Below are 23,104 nucleotides of genomic sequence, written 5' to 3' on the forward strand. Positions count from 1 at the left end.
CATAGAAATAGTGATTATGATAAAGATAGATAAGAAGACCGAGCAAACTTTAGTAAACAAATTAACAAGCTAATACTTAATCCTAAAACGATGCAAACTCATATTTTCTATGATCTTGTAGTGTCCCATGTTTAAGGGTTCAGATCGACACGCGATTGCGTTATCTACTTGTAGTTTTTATGAGTAAAAGACTACAATCTCTACACGTTACCTCCTTGTAGCTTCTAGGAATAAAAAACTATTATCTCCGAACCAATACGAGTCATTTTAAGGATTAAGAACAAGATTTGGAATCTGAAATCAGGACTTGATGGCTTCAACACATGGTTACGTTATCTGCTTGTAGCTTCTATGAGTAAAAACTAATATTCCCATAGACTAACACGAGTCATATAGCCTATTTTTCATAAGGATTCAAATCAAGAATTGGAATCTGGATCTAGCACCTGATCTCTCTGCATCCCCTACAACACGGAGATGTTACCTACATGTAGCTTTTAAAAGTGAAACTATTGTCCTCACAGACCAGCAGAGTCTTTTTTTACGAGGTTCGTAAAAGAAATGGTCTACATATAGGTGATGTGGCAGTTAACCGTTAGTTTTGGTTTTGGAAAAGTAAATAATTTAATAATCTTTTATTGAAGCAGTTTAAAAAGAAAAAATTATTTTAATAAATCTTATAAAAATTTATTTTGTTGATCCACAGAAACATTTGGGCTATTGATTTGTGGACCTCTTGCAAGATTGATCGGCGTAATGACATAAATAGCCTTTTGATTGGCGTAATTTCTGTGGATCAACAAAAGCCCACGAAGGCCCAACATCCATATTAAAAAATATATATAATTGATTTCTTAAACATTTCAAAGAGCCGTCTTAGCTCAGCTGGTAGAGCGCATGGCTTTTAACCATGTGGTCGTGGGTTCGATTCCCACAGACGGCGAAAGGGAGGTACCCTTTTATAAAATTCTATTATTTTTTAATTTTATTTACTTCTATTTATAACTATTGACCATAAAAAGTTAATATTCATTTTATTTTACCTTTTTTATTTTTTACTTTGAAACATTTTGGAAGGAATCTTTCATTTATGACTTTAAGGCAAGCAAAATATACCGTTAAAATAGATCAAATATTTAATCACTACTGCCTTCAAAGAATAATAAATCTCGAACAAAAATGTCAGAGAACGGTCATCCCGAGATATCTTATGTTGTATTTAGTTTCGTTCTCCTGTTTTTATTTAACATTTAAATATACCATATATGGCTTGAACGCTTTATTGTTTTAAAAATAAATATCTAAAAAAATGCAAAGCGCATGTTCATGATACTCGTAAACAAGTTAACTCTAAAGAATTTGAAATAACCTCGAGATATCTTTAATTTAACTTAATTTAATTATATGAGCTTTTTAATACTCTTTTATATTTTCTATAATGTCGATAGACTGCTATAATTTTTTACTATATACAAAATTATTATAATTTGGATACATAAGTTTGACGACGACGATAGTGATGATGATCTATATCCGTCACCTTTAAATATCATTCCGTGGTAGCCATCATTGCTACCACCGCCATTCCCATAAATTGGATTGTTATTTATGGTAGTGTTACCACCATATCCGCCATCATCATCGCCATCGCTATTGTCATCGCCACCGTTGCTACCGTTGAACCCTTGATATACAATTCCTTGACCTACATTGTACCTACACGTTACAAAAACTGTCAAAACTAGTTTTAATCGTTGAGAATCTCATAAACATCGCAATGTTTATAAGATACACATCGAGTTCTTCTTCTCAATATCAATAAATAAAACCCTAAATGAGTATTCACCTCAAAAATAAAAAATCGACCCCGACGTTCGTTAATCTATAGAGCAAGTCATCTTCCATCTTAAAGGTGATAAGATGAAACCGAACGATCGAGAACGGGGAGGGGGGCCCATGGTTGAAAAGCAAAGGGAAGAGAAGAGGAAGAAAAGCTTAGCCTTTCTTTTTGTATGCTCAAACACATGCATTTGTTGCTCAATTTGGGTTCCAATTGAATCAATTCCCTCCTTCTTTGTTCCTTTTTTACACCAATTTTTGGGACTATTTTTTATTACATTTAGAAGCACTTTAAAAGTAGCTTTTAAAAAAGCTTCACATTATATTTTAAAATTTTTATTTTTAATAAATCTTAATATTAATTAAAAAAAAACATTAATTCATGTATTTTTAGTAAATTAATCAATAAAATTTTAAAAAAAATCTATTAAAATTGTTAAATTATAAATTAAATTTTTTTAAATTTATATTTAATAAGTCATTTAGTTGTCAATTATTAAATAGTAATTAATTTAGATAATAAAATGGAGATTTTTTTTTTTAATAATAAAAAAAAAGTAAATGAAAATAGAAAGTTACCTGGGGGCGCCGAAAACGCCGGCGTTCATAGTGAGCTGATTGATGAGAGCCACCGACTTAGGCTCGACGCTGGAGGCCTTACCGTACTGGGTGCTAAGTCCGGCACCAGACGGCACAAAAAACGCGCCGTTCACCAAAATATCACCCTCCGACCGCCAATTCCACGCCGCCCACTCCGTCTCCGCCGTGTCTAAACGTTTCGTCACCTATAATCATCACCGGCTTGTTAACGCGCTTTACCAGAAGAATATAAAAACAAAAACCCAATTATAGTTTTGTTCTGTTGTGTTTTTTTCTCCCTCAAATTCCGCGGCACAAAAACAGAGGGCCCACTAAGAAATAGTGATTTATTGGCTGCGCGTCAACGTCAGGCGCCGCCTAAGCAAGTGGGATAAGGAATCTAATTCTCCCCTCCCCCACTTCTCGCATTAAGTCAAAAGTTCCTCTCATGACTGCCGCCGCCGCCGCTCCCCTCACCGAATAATTCCATTTAAAAAAAAAAAAAAAATCAAAACTTTTTTTTCTAAATTTAATGTTTATTCCATTAGTTTTAATATTTTAAAATATTTTAAAATCAAATAATTTTTTTTAAAGGTTTAGAGAGAGAAAAAGACCTCTTTGGCATTAGGGTCCACCGGCGCGGTGTAACGGTTGCCCTGACTGTTAATGGTTGGGCGGGCACTGCCGCCAATGGCATACATTTCCCAAGCGGTGAAATCATTGTTGACGACATGAATGTAGCCATACCTACAACGCGGCATGCGTTGGCTCAGCGCCTCGCCGAAGTGGTTGAACGCAATGGTGACTTGCATCCCTGAGTCCTGCGTGTACTTGTCGTCGTGCCCCAACAGCATCACCTTGTCATGGTGCGAGAAGTAGCTGTTTGATATTGTTATCCCCGTCGATCCCATTGTTGCATCTATCAGCCCATCTTTGCAGTATGAAAGCGAGCAATGGTCGATCCAAATCTTCCTCGAGTCAAATATCGATATCCCATCTCCGTCCGATAGCCCCCAATGCCCCACATGGCTCGGGGTCGACCTATCATAACCCATCAGCTTAAATTTTTCAATATCCGATAGTAATCATCAAATTTGTTAGAAATCACGAGCCACTATAATGGTATGATTTTGCTTTTAACACTAACACATACCTTATGTTGGCATTGCCGGAGGGTTTGCAGTGGTGCACGTGGATGTTGTGGATGATGATATTGGACACGGAATGGATGGTGATGCATCCGCCGCCGGTGATGTGGACGTTGGCGCCACGGCCGTCGATGGTTTTGAAGTTGTTGATGATAAGTTCGTATTTGAGCTTGATGTTCATGTCGGCGGAGAAGATTATCCACAGGGGTTCGAATTGGATCACAGCGTGGCGGAGAGTTCCCGGAGTGGGGTTCGTCGGATCCGAATCCGACGAGTCGGTAACGATGTAGATTTTGCCGCCTTTGCCACCCATGGCGTCGCGGCCGAACCCGATACCACAGTCAGCTAGTCGCTGCCGGTTCGCCGCCCAATTCGGGTCGCACCGCCAGCAATCGTCGATGGGGTTTCCGGTGAGGCAAGAGGAAGTTTGATCCTTCGATTCGGACAGCATTTGTCTTCTCCATACAGATGCATTGACTGTCCTGCAGAGAAAACAGAGTATGTTTGGTTTCAGAGAAACAGAGGATGCTCTGTTTTTGTTTGGACGGCGAGAAAACGCAGGAAAAGAAAGTAAAAACTGAGAAATTTTCAGATGGGTTCATCTATTTTCTTAAAAGAAAAACAAATCCAAAGAAACCCAGATGAAAAAACATCAATGTCCAATAGAATCACGAAGAAAAAACATTAAAAAATGCTAAATTATACCTTTGAAGTTCATCAGCAACAGAGTCAGGGTCAGGATGCTGATGGGGTAATGTAAGATTGAAAGAAGCAGCAGAAGAACCAGACATCCATAACAAGAGAATGGTAAGAACAAGAAACATCCTCGAAGGTAGAACGAGGAATTTGAGGATGTTTCTGGCCGGGCTGTTCTGCGGTATTAATCGAAGAAAAAGACACTGTGTTCGAAACAAATCTGGTTTCTGAAACAGGAATAAAAACATGTCTGAAAAGGGTTACTTTCTTTGGTGGGGTATTAGGGTTCTTGGCATCCATGTCAGTAAAGAAAGTAGAAACTTTAATGGCTGTGAGGTGGGGCTTCCATGGAAGCTGATTTCTATAACCCACAGCTCCTTTCCCTGTTTTTTTTTTTTTTTTTTCACATTAGGGTTTCAGAATTATTCCTCGAGTTCCCAATATATGGGTTTAGAGATAGCGATTTTATCCGTCCTTCAACTTTGAAAAGTTTCGTTTTAATTCAGAACTCTCACGTTCGTTCCCTAACTCCAGTGTTTTGGGTACTACAAACTCTCATCCAGCACAGTAGAGTCGTTGTACGAGAGGGCTAAGTAGTTCTTTGCATCACGAATATATATCATTGTTCTTCGACTTTTCCTTTTGAGCTTCACCTCAATGTTTTAAAACAAGTTTGTTAGGGAATTTCAAACGGACGTGCGATCTCACATTATGAATGAATAACACTCTTTCTACCTAATCGAGTCCAAAAACTTTTATCGAAGATTTTCAATCGGGTTATCATTATTATTTGGTATAATATATATAAAAAATAAAATTACATTCATTTGCATGCATTTGTTAGATCAAATGGTCATTCATTACCCACTAAAGATATAATATATACATATGGTGTGGGGTTGAAACTATAGCTTTAATTTAGTTATCTTTATTTTGTTTGAAATCTATTCCAAATATGATAGCACACCATAAAGTATATCCCTACCTAACCAATCTACCAAATTTAAATCATTCATCCCATAAGTGTATTATTATTAGTCTAATTGCATTAATTATCGATCCATAATTTATAATTTTCATTTTAATCCTTTAACATTAGGGTTGATTTTTAAAATTGGCGTTTGTTTGGTCAAGTCAACTCGACCAGCCCGAAAATAGAGTTGTAGATGTTTTATATTTGAATTTTATAAGATTTTAGTTATTAATGTAATATGTACGGTGGCAAAGTAAGATTTTTTTTATATAATTAAAAAAAAGAAAAGGAACAACTCGACAATCCAACCCAACCCTTCTCGAAAATAAAGAATGGGTTGTGTACTTTATTTGGGTTGCTCGAGTCACCCGGTCAAAAGATTAAATTCTTCCCACCTAACCCATGTACACCCTTATCATCAAATAAAGACGTATAATATTATATAATTCTTCATTTATATTTTTTATTCAGTTCAAATAAAAACGTAGAGTGTCAAATTTGAGTATAACTCAATTGGTCACGACGTTTTCAATAAAAAAATTTGGAGATTTGAATCTTCACCGATACTCGTTGAACGATAAATAAAAATTGACGAAAAAGGAGGATAGAGATTTGAACGTTTATTATTTAGAAAATATTTAATAATATTTAACCTAGATTTAAATATGCTAAACTTAGGGTTAAATTAAGTCCTTTGTTGTCACATTTCATCCTAATAATGTGTATCTTTTTATATATAATATAGTTTTTGCTTAGGTTTACAAGTCAAAGCGTTATTATTATTCATTTGGGCCCCACCTTTCATTTCTTTACCAACCTATAATTTTCATTTAATGTTTGCTTCAAAATTACTCTTTATTTTTCAAATTAAAATCCCTTTTTAAAGAGAGAAAAAAAAAGCTAGATTCTTTCTAAAACTTTAAACAAAGTTGTTAGAAAATTTTAATAATTGAAGATAAATATATGAAATAAACTTTTTTTTTTAAAAAAAAAATCTTAATACATTATTATGTGACAGTCTCTCCGGAATCTTAATACACATTTTAAAATTAAAATAGAAAAAAATTAGAAAATTTAAGGACGTAGATCAAAAAAGTATGAGGGCTAAAATAGACATTTTGCCAACATAAACAAAACTTAACGAATAAGACATCTATTATCATTTTAAATGTTAGGGTCGGTTATAAGTAAACTAAATCGTAAAAATAATATGATATGGGTTCGACCCATATGTAAAAAGACGAAAATAGAATTAATGGAAAATTAAATTAAATTAGGGAATTAAAAAAGGAATATAAAGTTATACATTAAAATTTAAATTAATGAGTGGAAGGACGTGATTGGAGTAGCGGTGGGCAGAGTGCAGAGGCAAAGACAGAGGAAGAAGAAGAAGAAGAAGAAGAAGAAGAAACTCCATTGTTTGTGGACTTGGAAATGTCTCTGTTTCTCTCCAAAATCCGCCATTTGAGGCGAGTCTTTCTTAGCCATGAATTTAGGTTTCTGTCGATTTCCCCAAACAAGAGCTACTGAAGTTAAAATAGGCTTAAATTAGAAAGGGCCTGAAATTACCATTGGTTTGGTTTTTTCCTCGTTTTTTCTGATGGGATTTGGCATTTGGGGTCTTCTCTCTCTTTCTATCTCTGCTAAAGTGGGTTGGCAAAGTGTGAGAAAGAGAGTGAAACGGGCTAAAATGCTAACAAACTGGCTGTTCCTCCATCAATATTCTGCGACACTGCCTCCCTAATTTTGCACACAATCTGTTCGACGAAATGCTTGTTTTTAGTTTTACTGTATGGCTCTGTCTCCTTCATTCTGTCCTCTTTCCTTTGCTATATCTCTTCCATTTTGCCCCTTTTCCTGTATATCTATATATATATCACATGTTCTGAGCCTTGGAAAATCGAAATCATTCGTACTTTACTGTTCTATTGAGATTCAATCATTCAACAAATATTACATCACCCCATCTGTTCATACATCTATACCCATAGTCCTCCCAATTTCTCCCTTCCTTTGCCATTCTGAAAGAGGAATTTTGGGGTTGGAGAAGAAAGAATGGAAGTTGATCATCAACAAGCTATCATGGGGTCTAAGGAACAAGCACTGATAGCCAAAGGCAAGAGAACCAAGCGCCAAAGGCTTCATTCTCCAATCCCTTTTGCTGTTCCAGCCAATTCTTCAAGTGGGGAAGGAGGATTTGTTGTTGATGACAGTAATTCTGTAGCAGAGAACAATGATTATGAGGTTTTGATTCAGAATCAGAACAATTTTTCAACTTCTTCATCCTCTGGTGGTGAATTGCAGCCATACAATATCGTCACTGAAGAAGAAGAAGACATGGCTAATTGCCTTATCCTCCTTGCTCAAGGGAGACCCTTTTGTTCGCCGCCGAAACATGTCGACGCCAGACCGGTTCATCATCTTAACAATGTGCGGAGATTCCCAACGGAGAATGTCGCGGTTGGAACCGAAAAGGGTGGGAGTGGATGGAATGGTTATGAGTGCAAGACCTGTTATAGGACATTTCCATCGTTTCAAGCATTGGGAGGACACAGGGCTAGCCATAAGAAGCCTAAGGCCATGGAAGCTGAAAAGAAGCTGCATTTGTCTTCAGACTATGAAGAGATGCAATTCAGAAACAATATCACAAACTCACTTTCTCTGCAATTGAATCAGAGGGGGAGTTTGTATAGCAGTGGCAAGGCTAAGGTTCATGAGTGTGCTATCTGTGGAGCTGAATTTACATCTGGGCAGGCCTTGGGAGGTCACATGAGACGCCACCGCGCCATGCCGGTCGGGACAAACACCGCCTTGTCTCTGACTCCAATGGCTATTGAAACTGAGGATCAAAGACAACCAAAGCGGCAAAGAAGTGTTCTTTCTTTGGATTTGGATCTCAACCTTCCTGCTCCTCAAGAACATGATCAAAGAGAATCATTCTTAATAAAGTCAAACCAGCAGCCACAACAACAACATAATAAACAACAGCAACAGCAACAGCAACAGCAGCAGCCACTTGTTTTTTCTGCCAGGACTTTGGTTGACTGTCATTACTAAGGATGGATAAGAATTCTAAAATTTTTTCACCCTAAATTTTTTACTTTCCATCATATCATTGTTACTGATGATCAACTTGATGTGATTATATGAGTTTATCTTCATTTTTTTTCCTCTTGTTTGGAAAATTTACCTTTCAATGTCACCAAATTCTTTTAATTTTTATGTTATAATGGAAGTAATGAAATTCTTTTACGAATCTTGTTCTTTTAGTGAGAGGTTTCCACATCCTTGTAAACAATGTTTAGTTCTCTTCCTCAACTGATGTAGGATCTCACAATAAGAAAAATTGTGGTTACCTTGTGTAGCAGGGAATGATTCGAACGCCTTTCCTTCAGGGCAGCCGAAAGGTGGCTTCCCATTCATCAACATGATGTTCGGGATGCTATTAAATGCGATTATAGGATCATTCATCGTGGATCTGAAGACATAAAAACAAAATTAAACGAAAAAAAGAAATCAGATTTAGAAGTAAAGAAGATTTAGTGGATANCCCAACATGTCCAAGAACAACTCCATCACTACAGTTACCTTATAGTTGTCGAAAGACCAATCACCAGCAAGAAGATCAAACTCATCTTCTGGTTTCAGAAAGGGAACAGCAATCACGTTCCAATCGTTAACACGAATCGGTCCGAATCCTCCAGCCGCCTTCTGAAAATTGATCGACGGGAAGTAGAAGAAGCTGCCAATTTGATCCTTTTGGTCTGAAACACATAAGTGCCGGCGCCGGCAATGAAGAACAGAAGGTTAAATGAAAGCTTAGAAGAAGGCTTGGTTTAAGCTTAACGCCGGCCAAGTTCTGCTATGATAAATGTTGTCATGAGCTCAAATTCTCAAATTTTATTATTAGTCCATATAATCTCAAAAAATTAAATTTAGTTCTCATAGTTTAAGGTTAATTGCAATTTAGTCCCTATAAAATTTAAAATTTTTAATAAAATTATTGTGATTTGTCAAACTTCAGAAGTAAAAATAAATTATTTTTATAAATAAATTAATCAGATGATTTAAAAAATAATAGAAATGAAATTAAAATTATTTTACGAATATAAGTTAACGTAAAATAAAAAAACAATATAAATCGATAAGTTGGTGGATTTGTATAATGGAAAATGATGCAACGGTTGCTTGCCTTACAGGCTAAGTCCCAACATCGGATATCGTGCGCCATACTCATACCTCGATAATTAGTGTCTTATTTTTTTCGTTATATTTGCAAAAAAAAAAAAAAAANCATGTTTTTTTTTTTTTTTTGGTAACGAACGGATAATTTTTCGTGGGAGTATTAGAGGGATAAAAACGTCAATTTAGAAATAATTTTAGTGGCTCGATTAAGCTACCAGAATTAAATTAAAATTTTGAAAACGATAAAAATTTGTTAAAAGTTTATATTTGGTAATATTGACGTAAAAATCTTTTAGTCAAAACCATACTGTCTTGCAATTGGGGGAGGGAGGGGCGAATATGTCGTATCTATGAACTATTTGTGTCAATGATTAGTTCGATCTAAAACTCAAGATAACCGTTCAAGATCTATCAACTATTAAATGCACTGAAGTCAAACCGAACACAAGTATAAAAATATTAATTATTATCCAAAATATTGTAGTAACGTTTTCATTCTTACCCTACGTAAACTAAAAAAATAATTAAATATATTAAAAAATGTCGTCGTTTAAATATCACTCTCCACCTTAATGGTAATTAATATTTTATGTAATACGATAGAATAAAACATTTAATTCTAATTAATTTATTATAAAAATATTTTTAAAAAAAATGTAAGAAACTTTAAACAATCCTAGCTTAAATAAATCATTAAATAACTTAATTAATTATGAAATAGCTTAATTTAAGTAATTATCGGAGATTCAAATTTAGATAAATAAATAAATAAATAAAAATTCAAAACCAGGGTTGGTTTCGTCTTTCCCCGTAAAGAATCCCTTGTAATTGAAGGTATCTTTATGTAGTTTCTTCAGCACCAATCAAAGTCTTATCTTCAACCTTTGGAAACCCTAATCTCCATTTCCAGAGCTCGTAGTTCCAATTCGCAGAACCAGTCGAGATTCTCGCTAATGGGTTCGGAAGCCTTGACTTTATCAACGCCTCTAGCTCCGACGAAGCCCGTCGCTGCAGAGGCAGCTGCACCAACAGCACTAGCTCCGGGGTTCAGGTTTCATCCGACCGATGAAGAGCTCGTTATTTACTACCTTAAGCGGAAGGTCTGTGGAAAATCCTTCCGTTTCAATGCTATTTCCGAGGTCGATATCTACAAGAGCGAGCCCTGGGACCTCGCAGGTAACTTAGCTGCTGCTTACGAACTCTTTCTTCTCATCTTCTTTGATTCTTCAAATTTATGCTCGGTTTATATGTCTACTGGCTTGATTTTGGGTAGCTAGTTGGTCGCTCGTTTATTGATTTTTTACTGATGGAAATTTAGTTTTAAATGGCCTTCTTGCTTTCTGGTCTCATTTTTATAAAGCTTCCATGGTCAATTGGCGGCTGCATGTTTCTTTATTGAGTTTCTGAACCAGGTCCTTTAATTAGATTTGTTTTGTTCTTTAATGTTATATTTAGGGAAGTCAAGGTTGAAGAGCAGGGACCAAGAGTACTACTTCTTTAGTCTGTTGGACAAGAAATATGGAAATGGGGCTAGGATGAACAGGGCTACATGCCAAGGGTACTGGAAAGCCACTGGTAATGATCGGCCGGTCCGCCATGACTCAAGGATTGTGGGCTTAAAGAAAACATTAGTGTTCCATAGTGGTAGAGCACCAGATGGCAAGCGGACCAATTGGGTCATGCATGAATACAGGCTTGTAGATGAAGAACTGGAGAAAGCAGGAGCAGGAACGGGAAGCTCGCAGGTGAGGCCATCATGAAAATTTTCCATGAGCAGTCCATTTTGTGTTGTTTTGGCGGCTGTGCTGTGCTTTAGAAAAGCGAAGGAATGTACGGATTCTGATACTTGTAAAATATGTTTAGGTGAAGTTTAGAGTTCGAGTGACGATTTTAAGATTCAGTCTTCTTTTTTTTATGTACTTTTTTCAGCAAACATAGTGTTTGGATTTGTATGTGGAGTTCAGCTTCTTACTCAGCTCTCTTTCTCCGCCGTCCTCTTCTTTGGAGAAGGATGCATATGTTTTGTGCAGAGTATTCCACAAAAGTAATATAGGACCCCCGAATGGACACCGTTATGCACCGTTTATTGAGGAGGAATGGGATGATGCTGGATCAGTTTTGATTCCTGGAGAAGAGATTGCTGATGGTAAAATAGCTAGTTACGATGCACAGTCCGAAAGGAACAGCAATAGTGTCTGTGCTGCTGAGGGTAGTAACAATGGTGCACGTGACGAAGGGAAGGACGGTATTCAGGTATGTGTTTCTTCGAACTTAGTTAGGAAATCATTTCAATGCGAAGTACTGAAGTTTGTTTTGAATAATATGAATAAATGAGTTACAGAGTTAGTAATTTTCTTCTTTTTACATACCCGCATATAGAAAAATCTACGCGACATCGTGTAGAATCCTTGGTATAACGCATCTAAAACATTTGATCAAATGTAGGTTTGTTTTCTATGATGCAGCAAGCTAACCTGTTCTAGACATGTATATATTTTTCGAGCCAGGGATGCATCTCCCATGCTTAAATACGAAGATTTTTTGTTTTGTTTTGTTTTGTTTTGTTGATTTGGTTTATATGCATCATCAATGCTGACTAATCACGGTGAATTATAAGTGTTAATTATTATTGCCATAGTAATTACTTCGCTGCACTGCACCGAATGAGTAGGGTTGGGAGATTAGAAACTACTAATTTTCAATGAAAAGTAGTTTAATGGGGGAAAGGACAGACAGTGGGCTAAGATACGTGATTTGGAATTGCAAACAAGGATATAATTTAGATAGGTCATGGCTTTACAGCCCTTGATCTAACCTGCAAGCAAAAGGTGCACAAGAAAGGAGCTGAAAGGTTTAGCCGTCCGGCGTGCTTCTTTGTGCTCCTCTTTACTCAATAGCATTTCTCATGGTAGGTATCCTTAAAAAGAGTGAAAGTTTTCATGGGGATGTGGAACTTTGATACGAAGGAGGCACCCGTCCCAAGTCGGTGTACCTTGTCCCGGATAGAATCTGATTGCAAGGTCACATTTTCTTGGTTGCTCCGTTGCAAATGGATCCTGGACCTTCATACTCTCCTTTAATTGGTATGTAGCCTTCCCTACTTCCCAAGTTAGATTCCCCTTCTACACTTGGATACCAACTGGAGACTTGACTGTTGAACCCATATGGCTGCATGTTGTGCGTCGGAAATGGCGTACAATCGAGGACCTCAATGGAGATTGCTTTAGTCTGTCACTCCTGCCATCTTCGAAAGAAGCAGGAATCCGAGGATATAGCGATTCTGGGAGAATATACACTACCCTTCATCCTTCCTACCGAATTTCAGTCGAGAATCTCAAACCTTACTTGCCAAATGATCGAATGGTCGAAAATTGAAGTAATATCCATGGTACCAAAAACTTCAGAATGTATGTAAGCTTCCATTTCTTCAGCTCTCATGGAAAAAGTTGTGCCCTATGGTTTTTGAATCCGTTTCCTTATCTCATAGGAAGGTTGAGAAGGTTCCATGATTATTCGTTACCATAAAGTTGAGAATGTCTCTTAGAAAATCAATTGGATAAAAGAGGGTTCTTTTTAGTATCTTTATCTGTTTCTTTTTGGATTAAGGAACAATTTCATTGATAGATGAAATCTACCCAACTATTGTGCAATGGGGTGCATCACTCTTTGTTTACTCATCTTGTAAGGCGTAATTGAGTTTGTTTGTCGGGTTGTTTTTCGAAACGTTTTCCAGGAAAATGCACATGTAGTGAGGGTATTCGTTCATGTATTTTACATCGACTTCATGACGGTCGGTTGACATTTCTGAAAGTGCCTTTCATTTTTGGTTTCTTGTCCCTAAGATAAGTTACATTTTTGTGTTGTTTCGCCAGGAAAAAACTCATTTCATCAGTAAAGATCCTGTTATATCGAAGGATCCTCCAAGAAACTCTCACAACTTTTTGTTTATGTGCAAAAGTGAGAACTTGGAGGATTATACCCCACCCTCCATTATTGCTAATCCTAAACCCTTCCCGCTAATGAAGTATAAACGAAGGCGGCAAAGTGACCTAAGCTCTGAATTTTCCAAAGGTTCTGAGAACTCATCCATGTCAAATGAAGAGCTCAGCTTATCTGAAACCGTGACGGATGTAACGACGACGAGTGCGACAACACCAACAACAAAGAATTTCCTTTCTACCTTAGTGGAATATTCACTATTAGAATCTGCAGAACCGAAGGATACTCCTGCTCCTCCACCTGCATTAGAAACCTCAGATCTTAGTTCATCTGTTCATCCAAGCATCCTGAAATTCATCCAAGATTTGCAACATGAGATCCACAAGACATCTATGGAAAGGGAGACACTGAAGTTTGAGCTGTTGAGCGCTCGAGCCATGATTAGTATCCTTCAATCCCGGATTGTCGTGTTGAATAAGGAAATTAGTGATTTGAAGTCGAAGTATGATAATAATTAATATCATCCTTGAATCCTGGATTACCATGCTGAATAAGGAGACCGTAACGATGTCGACAACACCCTATGGCTATGCCCTGTAAATTGTTGCTACCATTTTGCTCTCTTTGTACTTTATCGGCATTCGAATCCGGGCTGTTGTAGTAGCTACTAATATAACTAGTTCAGTTGTCTAAGCAACTAAGCTGTGTTGTAAGAGTATCAATTTAGTGAAGCCTTTAAATTTGGAAGAACTTCAACCCATGTTAGAACTTCATGTTATGCTATGCCTAAAGACCATTGATGATGTTGTTAACTTCAACTTCTCAGCTGCTGGCATTTCATGAAATAAGGTTGTCTTAACTATTAATTTAACCCCCCATTTCCAGTCATTTTTACTTCCTTTTCTTTTCTTACCCTTCAAATTTACTTCTTATTTCATGTTTATTTACTGAGCTTATTACGTTAAATTTGCTCGGTCTTCCAACTTTCAAGTTTGTGATGAATGAACTTTTTATCTATTCGATATTTTTATAAATTCATGAATATTCTTATTTTAAAAGAATATTTCTATTATATATACATCACGTGTAAAGTTAGATGAAGTCAAAATTAGCACGAGGATCTGACTAGACATATGTACTTTTAACGTATTAAAAAATTACTTTATTTTTTTTTAAAGGTGAAATAAAAAAGATATTCTATTTAAATTCTCTTAAGGATATGTTAGAAAATTTGTTTTAAGTTAGATACATTTTTTTTTTTTTTATAAAGAAAAGTAAACAGAAATAAATAGTAAAATAAAGTGAAAGGTAAAAAAGTTGATTCTTATTAGTTACTTTTTCTTTTATTTTTTATATTTTTTATATTTTATTATTATTATTATTTATAATAAGTTAGGTAAAGTAACTAAAACTAACCCAAGACACGTCAACAAGAATTTTGTTAACAGATGATTGGACATTTTAGTGTCACCCACGTGTCACCGTCAACAGCATTGCCACACACGTTGATCCAATTATCGAAAAAGTCTGTTATTGACACGTAGGCGCTGTGACGCTTTTATTTGTCGACACATGTGACAGTAGCATTCCCCCTCCTCGGAGTCGACTTTTCCACGGACATTTCTCTATACATATCTCTCTCCCTCTCCGCCTCGTTTCGAGATTTTTTTTTTAAAATTTCCCCTTCCGAACGAACAAACCGTAACCCTAACTCTTCAACTTCTTAATTTCTCCTCCAATTCGATTCGATTCTAATCTCAAATCTGAATTTTCTGTTTCATTCCAAAACCCTAAATCCAATTTTGCTTGATTTATGGGTCGAGATTCTGCTACTTCGTTGGCACCGGGGTTCCGATTCCACCCAACCGATGAAGAGCTCGTCAGTTACTACCTGAAGCGCAAAGTCTCTGGAAAACCCTTTCGTCTTGACCCTATTTCGGTCATTGATATCTACAAATCAGAACCCTGGGATCTCCCTGGTTAACCACCCCCCCTCCCTTCTCCTGTTGTTGAGATTTGTGTTTGATTTTTTTTTCAATTATTTTTCTCCTCTTTCGGATTTGTGTGGAATTGAAGTTGTATTGTGGGCTTTGTCAGGGAAGTCGAAGCTGAAAACTAGAGATTTGGAGTGGTACTTCTTCAGTGCTTTGGATAGGAAATATGGCAATAGTTCGAGGACTAATAGGGCTACGGAGAAAGGGTACTGGAAGACAACGGGAAAGGACAGGCCGGTTCGTCATAACTCGACGACTGTTGGAATGAAGAAGACCCTTGTGTATCATATTGGGCGGGCTCCTCGTGGTGCACGCACCAATTGGGTGATGCACGAATACAAACTCACTGACGAGGAGATGGCAAAATTTTCAATTGTTCAGGTTAGAATAGGGCGAAGTTTTAGCCCCTTCTCTCTTTTTTGTCTCTTCGATTCGTGATTTGTTCCTTTTTGGAAGATGTTGTTGTAATTTTCTTGGGATCTTTTGGTTTCTTTGTTGGGTTGGAAGGATGCGTTTGTGCTATGTAGGATATTTCAGAAGAGTGGTACTGGACCAAAAAATGGAGAACAATATGGTGCCCCTTTTATTGAGGAGGAATGGGAAGCAAACGAAGAGCTGCCTCTGGTACCTGGTGATGAACAAGTGGCTGATGAATTGCTAGGCGGTGGAGGGGTTCATGTTGAAGGCGACGACTTCAGCGAGGTATGCACTTTACCATGTCATATTTTATAAAGTACTCGCCTCTTCAAGTGAAATGGCTGTGTAGTATATCTGCCGTCAGGAAGTGTTTCAGAAATATGACATAGAATGTGTTGAAGGGGATTATGGGTAGATCTATATGAGAACTGCTGAAGATTTGAAAGGAACCTGAACTTTTGAACACGTAAAATGATCGCTAATCAATTGCCTGAGGTTATTAGGAATGTTTGCCCAATTGTTGAGTGAATAGTATGTGGTTGAGCATGAATTGTAAACTATGATTGAACGATTCAAGAAGAGGGTAAAATACTCCAAAACCGTTGAAGTATAAGTGATAAGCTTCTAGAACCCTTTAGGCCTGAAGCAAAAACCCTTATGACCATGGACGATGCTACCTGAAACTTAGAGTTAATGTTTTTAAATGTCGAAACCACTTATATACATGTTGGTTAGGATTAAAATTTAAACGAGCGAGTGGCTAACAGATCAAGTTTGTATAACCTTGCCTGTGATGTGGTAGGAGTTGGTCACAAATTGTCTTTCTTGCTATGTCTTGGTGCAAGCGTACGTCTACTTACTGCTCTTATGATCTCTCTATGCTTTTGACCAATTGGAGAAATCTTTTGCAACTCCCTTTTTGGGCCTATGCCCTTATTTTGTAGTTTTAGACATCAGTGAAATCTGTTTCTTGAAAAAATGATGTGCATGTTGGTGTCATAGAGATAGCTATCAGGTGGAAAATGTAGTGAGAAACTAGACAGATTTGCGAGATTAATAAATGAAAAAAAAATATATTAATTATGGGAAACATGAGACAATGTAAAGAAATAGGACGGTGGGTGAAAAAGAGTGAGAACTGACTACAATTTATTTGAACAATTTTTCAGAAGTATGCTAAATTGAGCTGAGCTGGACTATGGCTTTACTGTTTTGTAAGTTACTAGGCTTGGAACTTTCTTATAAAAGAATGTGTCAAAAGCAACATATTAAGAAGAATGATTAACATTTCAGTTCACTATTTGACATTCTTGTAGCTAAGTTATGTTGTACGAGTCTATATCGTCGTCAAACCTAGGAAATGAAAGAGAAAAACTGTATGATATGGATCCCCATAACCCAACATGCCTTAGTCCTTGAGATATAGACTATTTATCCATGATTTCTGTTTACTGAAGTGGATGGCTCGTGATCGTTTCCTGTTTGATAAATCACTATTTTGTTGAACTCTTTTCCACAGAATGTTGATGAAGGTATTCTATCTGAAACTGCTCCGCCCCCACCATTTAACTTCTATTATGGTGAGACCAGCAACTCAATTGAGCAGCCTGACAATTTCATTGAAGATGATCAAAAGGCTGCAGTTGGCATATGTGAGACATCAGAGCTTCCTGATGGACAGACGTTATTTGTTCTACCAGACGAGTGTGGGTTACGCGATAGATTGGTCAAACATGAGTATCTTGCTGAGTCGAGCAATGATGCTGATGCTAATGCTGCTGATGAGGTCGATGCTGGTGATGTGGATGGTCGTTACGTATTGAACGAGCCATTCTTTAGTGCTTCTGATAATCTTTCTTTTAGTGATGAACTACTTTTGGAATCCAATGAGCTCTCAAACCCTACTGAAAGTGATCCTGCTGCTTTTGACGTGCTTGAGGAGTATCTTACCTTCTTCGACGCAGACGGTGAAAATGAAGATATGTCTTTCGATCCTTCTGAAATTCTCGGAAGTGACAGTTCTGTTCCTGATCAAGCAGTTGTTTCAGAGGTCAATATTGCTTCATTTCACCACTTAGTTTTATTGTCTTGTGACATTGAATTTACTTCTCACTAATGCGTATGTGATTAGGTCGCTCGTGATGCTACTGAACATGCATCTTCCTGCACACATACTGCAGATTTACGTCACGATAATGAAGCCTCCTCCTCCTCCTCCTCCTCTATGCAAAAACCGGAGGATCCAAAAGCAGAATCAGGTGAGTTCAATCAGTTTCTATTTTATCCGTTCCGTTCAGACACTTGCGACGTTTTTGGTTCGTTAACTCTTACCATATTTATATTCTCGTGCCAGACATCAAGTATCCATTCCTCAAACATACAAGCCATATGCTGGGCAGCATTCCTGCTCCATTTGCTTCACAGTTCACTTCAAAAGATGCTGGAATCCATCTCAATTCAGCTCCACAAGCTTCAAGTTCGGTTCGTGTCACTGCAGGCATGATTATCATAAGAAACATGGCACTAAATGGAGAGGAAGTGAACAACTTGTATGGCAAGAATTCAGACCTCAACTTTATCTATTTGTACGGGATCATGGAAGGTGACATCGATTCGTCTCAGCTGTTACCAACTACTGGTGTACATTCCAGCAAGTCAGGACCTCTGATGTCTCGCTACTTCATGTACTTCTTCATCTTGTTCTGGGTTCTAATCCTATCGGTGAGTTTCAAAGTTGGAAGCTGCATCCGTTCGAGGTGACTCGTCAAGTTTGAAAATTTGTAGTAGTATCAGCTTTAGCTGGTTGTTTAGAAACTTTCTAGGCTCCCAAATACAACCACATTTAGACCAACTGTGAACGAATTGTTTGCTAACCTTTTATCTCTCTCTTCTTTTGCTTTTCAACCTCTTTAACTTTCCAGAGTTGATAGTTGCAGGGCTTTGCTGTACTTACCATTTTATGAGAGTAAAGGTTGCGAACTTCTTTGGATGAACCATTGTAATCTTGAATAAGCAAAATCTGTCTCCTCTGGCTATGCCATAAGGATTTCCAGTGGTATATACTTTCAAATCGATCAGTGTTTATGAGTTCGAAGTTCATTTGTATGGTGTCGTTAATATCATGAATTGCCATATGATTTACTCGAACAATTCTTCCTTCTAAACCTCTTCAGTCTTTGTTTAACTTTTGACTTTTCTCTTTGTTCGTCCCTATCGTATGATGCAGTTACTTTCTTTTTTTGAAATTTTGAAATTTCAGTCGATTTTATTCATAAGTTCTAAATTAGCCACCGTCATTTTCAACCATGTAATAATGTTCCATTAATACATCTGCATCAAAGTTAGCTGGCAATTAAAGAAGTACAGACGATTTATTTGTTCCAAAATATGTTACATGTTAGGAAAGCAAATGTATTATTATTAAATCAGAGCATAACTCAGTAGTTAAAGTAGGTATGTGAACTGTGATCCTCGTTTTTATCAAATTAACAAAAAAAAATAATAATAATAATAATCTTTTTTTGATATTAATTACACACATTTGTTTTTATGTTTTTGTTTGTAGAAAAGTGTAGAGCATAATAAGTCATGTATTTGCAAACATAAGCTCAATTCCAATGGATTTGTCTCATTATTCATCATTCATTTACCATTGTTGTTAAATTAATATTTGAATTTTCATTAAATTTTACAAATTACTAATAAAATTCTGAACTTTATAATTTTATGCCATATAAATTAATAAATACTAAATAAACAAGATTAAAATTTTAATTTATAATTTAAAAATCATAACTAAAATAAGATTCAATCAAAAACTCAAAATAGTAATTACACTAGAGGGAGTTAGAATAATGAGTTGGAATAAGAATAATATTAAACGCTCTTTATAAATTATAATTCAAAGAAATTTAACCAATAAATATGGATATATATATATATATATGAGAGTAATTATGTTGGAATTGAATCGTATAGCTTCACATCTGTTATGGCTTGACCCTTTTATGGCGGATATTGGTGTTATGGCTTGGCCCTTTTATGGCAGATATTGGCGCACAGACTCCCTCCTTCTATATTTTTAGAGAAAGAGAATTAGTATATGATTGAAGTGCATAATTCTTTTCGTATCGAGGGAATCACGGCTGATCTATCTCATGAATGTATAGATAAATGTTCGGATTTCTGCGATGGAATTATTTTTTTATAGCGCTGAATATCAAAAATTTATTAACACAAAATACAAAATTCTAGTTGAGGGAGTAGAAATTAGGTAATAAATTGGGGTGTATATATATATATATATATATATATATAATTTTAAGAAATAAATATTTTCAGCCCTAATTAAAATCTAAGCTTAAAAATGAAACTTCTTTCTAATTTTGGTATAATTTAACCATAATTTTGGCCGGCCGAGTATATATAAATTTGTTCAAAAAATAATTAAAACCCCACATTTCGTTGTCTTGCTTTTTTTTTTTTTTTTTTTTTTTTTTTTTTTTTTTTTTTTTTTTTTNACGAAAATAAATAAATAAATAAATAAATAAAGGAAACGTCGATTATGTCGCCCAAAGGCATCACAAGTTTGTCATCCTGTTTCTGATACCTTTTGCACTCACTGATAACCGATTTTTGAACCTTCACTCGTCGACGCAAAAATATGTCCCGCGAAGAATCCTGCACTGCTCCGGCCGCCGTAGACTTTCGGCCGATGAACTCTCCGGGTGGTTACGATGTGAATACTGCGGTTTATCATTCACTCGTCCAGCTTGATGAAGCTCCTAAGATCTCCACCAGTCCAGACCTCGACACGGCTACTTTCGTTTTATCGCAGTTTCCGACGGCCGAATCGCGAGTTGCTCTTATCGACTCGGTCACGAGCTCGCGAGTTACTTATGGAAAACTCAGTGCGTCGACTCGTTCCCTCGCTTACGGACTTTATCACGCACTTGGAGTTCGAAAAGGCGATGTGGTGTTCGTTTTATCCGCGAATTCTGTTTTGTATCCGGTGATCTGTTTGGCTGTGTTGTCGATTGGTGCGGTGATAACGACGGCTAATCCTGTAAATACTGCGTCGGAAATCGGAAAGCAAGTGAGCGATTCATGTGCGAAACTCGCTATCTCGGCTCCCGAGGAGCTTCACAAATTGATTCCGACTGGAATACCGACGATTCTAACTACTCGGCCTTCTTATGGCGATGTTTTGTCGGTTGAAGAGTTGATCGAATCCTGTATCGAATCGTTTGAGCAAATGCCGAAAACGAAAATCACTCAGTCGGATACAGCGGCTATCTTGTACTCGTCGGGAACTACCGGGACGAGTAAAGGTGTTGTTCTAACGCATTCAAATCTTATCTCAGTTATCGAACTTCTAACCTGGTACGTGGACGCGAGTTCCTCTCAAGACGACGTGTTTTTGTGCTTCGTTCCGATGTTTCACATCTACGGCCTCGTCTTCTTCGGACTCGGACTCTTCTGCAGAGGAACTACCATTGTTTTGATGCAGAGATTCAATTTCCAGTCCATGATCGACGCTATTGAAACGTACAAAGTCAATAACATACCGGCAGTACCTCCGGTGATCTTAGGGCTAGTGAAATCGAGCAGTGGTTCAGATTTATCATCGCTGAGACGTATTGGATCTGGAGCTGCACCGCTGGGAAAAGACGTAGAAGAAGCTTTCCGAGAGAAATTTCCATGGGTGGAGCTTCGGCCAGGATATGGCTTAACAGAGAGTACCGGCGCAGCGACTTGCATGATTACAGACAAAGACGCAAGAGCTCATCCAGGTACTACAACATTAGCAATCACCAATTCAAATTAATTCTTAACTCTTTCATTTGTGGATCTGAAATTAGGTATTAGATCGAACAAGTGACTACAAATTTACTGTTGAATCCAAAATTGTTGTAAATTTAATCATTGATTCACATTCCTAACAAGGTTCATGTGGAATGTTGATGCCGAGATTTTGTGCAAAGATCGTAGACATTGAAACAGGAGAGGGACTACCGCCGATGAAGGAAGGCGAAGTGTGGCTGAAGAGTCCAACAATTATGAAAGAATATCTCAGAAACAAGGAAGCAACAGAAGCCACCATGGATAAAGAAGGATGGATGAAAACAGGAGATCTCGGATACATAGACGAAGATGGCTTCCTTTACATCGTTGATCGAATCAAGGAACTGATCAAACACAATGGATATCAGGTACAAACAAACGCCTCACCTCAATTATATCGTATCATACTCTGATTAAGCTCAAGAACTTCAAAATTTTCAACGAAGGTTGCTCCAGCTGAACTGGAAACAATTCTTTTGAGCCATACAGAAATTCTAGATGCTGCCGTTATACCGTGAGTTTAATCTCTTTCTCCTAATTTTCTTTTCTCTTTAATGTGTTAGATGAACATACCACTTTGAGCATAAGCCTTTCTTTTGGGCTTCCCAAGAGGCCTACATACTAACGTAGATAGTATTCTTCACTCATAAACTCAAGATCATTCCCTAAATAATGAACATACCACTTTGAGCATAAGCCTTTCTTTTGGGCTTCCCAAGAGGCCTACATACGAATATAGATAGTATTCTTCACTCATAAACTCAGGATCATTCCCTAAATAATGAACCTATGAATTGAATATAGAGACTGTACCGTGTTTGCAGAGCTGAGGATGAAGCAGCCGGCCAGATTCCGGTGGCTTGTGTGGTGAAAGCACCCAGTTGTAAGCTCACAGAAGAACAGGTCATCCAATTTGTCGCTTCCCAGGTACTTCCTCTTTGCACCCATCTCCTAATTTTACCCTAATTGGGCCCAATCTCAAATGGGTCCATTCTCAAATGGGCCCAGTCTCAAATGGATCAGCCCTAGCCCACGCAACCCTCCAAATGTATCCATTTTCTCCTGCTTTAATTAGGAAATGACGCGGACAGCTATCACACCATAAATATGAATTAAAATAAATAATTAGTGTTGTTTTGATCATGATTATGATCATTAATCTAATCTAAATTGAAAAAATTGCTTCAAATTATGAAGATTAGTACTGTTCTTATTTAAAAAATTACTGTAATTAAAGGAGTGAAAATTTTCAGGTGGCAGCCTACAAGAAGATAAGAGGGGTGAGATTCATGAGTAGCATTCCAAGGTCACTTGCAGGCAAAATCTTGAGGAAGGATCTTGTCTCACAACTCAAACAACAGGTTTTGTCCAAACTCTAAAGACCCTTCAAAATAAATTATTCATATGATATCTATAATATATGATGGGAGATCACTTTGAACCATATAATAATAATAATTAATAACAAAAATTCACCTATATATTCCAAA

The 23,104-nt window shown here is 37.0% G+C and overlaps 5 protein-coding genes and 1 non-coding gene across 6 annotated transcripts; 5 read left to right on the forward strand and 1 right to left on the reverse strand.

The window, feature by feature from the left end:
- The first annotated feature begins 870 nt into the window (after positions 1 to 870).
- Positions 871 to 943, forward strand: TRNAK-UUU. Its single transcript has one exon. It is a non-coding gene; the product is annotated as a tRNA-Lys (tRNA).
- A 484-nt stretch (positions 944 to 1,427) lies between these two features.
- Positions 1,428 to 4,588, reverse strand: LOC111797112 (probable pectate lyase 18). The gene is made up of 5 exons (XM_023680016.1): positions 4,272 to 4,588; positions 3,572 to 4,048; positions 3,033 to 3,459; positions 2,419 to 2,624; positions 1,428 to 1,716 (listed from the first exon to the last, which is right to left on the reverse strand). The coding sequence occupies exons 1-5, from the start codon at positions 4,508 to 4,510 to the stop codon at positions 1,434 to 1,436; spliced, it is 1,632 nt and encodes a 543-aa protein (XP_023535784.1). The 5' UTR covers positions 4,511 to 4,588; the 3' UTR covers positions 1,428 to 1,433.
- A 2,028-nt stretch (positions 4,589 to 6,616) lies between these two features.
- On the forward strand, positions 6,617 to 8,393 carry LOC111797120 (zinc finger protein ZAT5-like). The gene has a single exon (XM_023680028.1). The coding sequence runs from the start codon at positions 7,291 to 7,293 to the stop codon at positions 8,290 to 8,292; it is 1,002 nt and encodes a 333-aa protein (XP_023535796.1). The 5' UTR covers positions 6,617 to 7,290; the 3' UTR covers positions 8,293 to 8,393.
- Positions 8,394 to 10,230: 1,837 nt separating this feature from the next.
- Positions 10,231 to 14,247, forward strand: LOC111803491 (NAC domain containing protein 50-like). Its single transcript, XM_023687925.1, has 4 exons — positions 10,231 to 10,596; positions 10,876 to 11,165; positions 11,431 to 11,673; positions 13,293 to 14,247. Exons 1-4 carry the CDS (start codon positions 10,374 to 10,376, stop codon positions 13,875 to 13,877), a joined length of 1,341 nt encoding a protein of 446 aa, XP_023543693.1. The 5' UTR covers positions 10,231 to 10,373; the 3' UTR covers positions 13,878 to 14,247.
- Positions 14,248 to 14,981: 734 nt separating this feature from the next.
- LOC111802017 (NAC domain-containing protein 53-like) lies at positions 14,982 to 18,842 on the forward strand. Its single transcript, XM_023686279.1, has 6 exons — positions 14,982 to 15,338; positions 15,457 to 15,734; positions 15,861 to 16,055; positions 17,290 to 17,820; positions 17,902 to 18,028; positions 18,124 to 18,842. The coding sequence occupies exons 1-6, from the start codon at positions 15,173 to 15,175 to the stop codon at positions 18,528 to 18,530; spliced, it is 1,704 nt and encodes a 567-aa protein (XP_023542047.1). The 5' UTR covers positions 14,982 to 15,172; the 3' UTR covers positions 18,531 to 18,842.
- Positions 18,843 to 20,333: 1,491 nt separating this feature from the next.
- LOC111787424 (4-coumarate--CoA ligase 1-like) lies at positions 20,334 to 23,104 on the forward strand. The gene is made up of 5 exons (XM_023667384.1): positions 20,334 to 21,562; positions 21,717 to 21,982; positions 22,061 to 22,128; positions 22,439 to 22,541; positions 22,868 to 23,104. Exons 1-5 carry the CDS (start codon positions 20,434 to 20,436, stop codon positions 22,991 to 22,993), a joined length of 1,692 nt encoding a protein of 563 aa, XP_023523152.1. The 5' UTR covers positions 20,334 to 20,433; the 3' UTR covers positions 22,994 to 23,104.

The sequence above is a fragment of the Cucurbita pepo genome, chromosome LG01 (genome assembly GCF_002806865.2).
Source record: "Cucurbita pepo subsp. pepo cultivar mu-cu-16 chromosome LG01, ASM280686v2, whole genome shotgun sequence".
NCBI classification, from domain to species: domain Eukaryota; kingdom Viridiplantae; phylum Streptophyta; class Magnoliopsida; order Cucurbitales; family Cucurbitaceae; genus Cucurbita; species Cucurbita pepo.

Bases quoted from the DNA above. Each gene is read 5' to 3' on its own strand.
- LOC111797112 (XM_023680016.1), bottom strand. From the start codon at position 4,510: ATGTTTTTATTCCTGTTTCAGAAACCAGATTTGTTTCGAACACAGTGT. The intron at 4,049-4,271 runs GTATAATTTAGC...TTTTCTCTGCAG, and splicing joins GTTGCTGATGAACTTCAAAG to GACAGTCAATGCATCTGTAT. The intron at 3,460-3,571 runs GTATGTGTTAGT...GGGTTATGATAG, and splicing joins TCCGGCAATGCCAACATAAG to GTCGACCCCGAGCCATGTGG.
- LOC111803491 (XM_023687925.1), top strand. From the start codon at position 10,374: ATGGGTTCGGAAGCCTTGACTTTATCAACGCCTCTAGCTCCGACGAAG. The intron at 10,597-10,875 runs GTAACTTAGCTG...TGTTATATTTAG, and splicing joins CGAGCCCTGGGACCTCGCAG to GGAAGTCAAGGTTGAAGAGC. The intron at 11,166-11,430 runs GTGAGGCCATCA...TCTTTGGAGAAG, and splicing joins CAGGAACGGGAAGCTCGCAG to GATGCATATGTTTTGTGCAG.
- LOC111802017 (XM_023686279.1), top strand. From the start codon at position 15,173: ATGGGTCGAGATTCTGCTACTTCGTTGGCACCGGGGTTCCGATTCCAC. The intron at 15,339-15,456 runs GTTAACCACCCC...GGGCTTTGTCAG, and splicing joins AGAACCCTGGGATCTCCCTG to GGAAGTCGAAGCTGAAAACT. The intron at 16,056-17,289 runs GTATGCACTTTA...TCTTTTCCACAG, and splicing joins AAGGCGACGACTTCAGCGAG to AATGTTGATGAAGGTATTCT.
- LOC111787424 (XM_023667384.1), top strand. From the start codon at position 20,434: ATGTCCCGCGAAGAATCCTGCACTGCTCCGGCCGCCGTAGACTTTCGG. The intron at 21,563-21,716 runs GTACTACAACAT...ATTCCTAACAAG, and splicing joins AGACGCAAGAGCTCATCCAG to GTTCATGTGGAATGTTGATG. The intron at 22,542-22,867 runs GTACTTCCTCTT...GAAAATTTTCAG, and splicing joins TCCAATTTGTCGCTTCCCAG to GTGGCAGCCTACAAGAAGAT.
- LOC111797120 (XM_023680028.1), top strand. From the start codon at position 7,291: ATGGAAGTTGATCATCAACAAGCTATCATGGGGTCTAAGGAACAAGCA.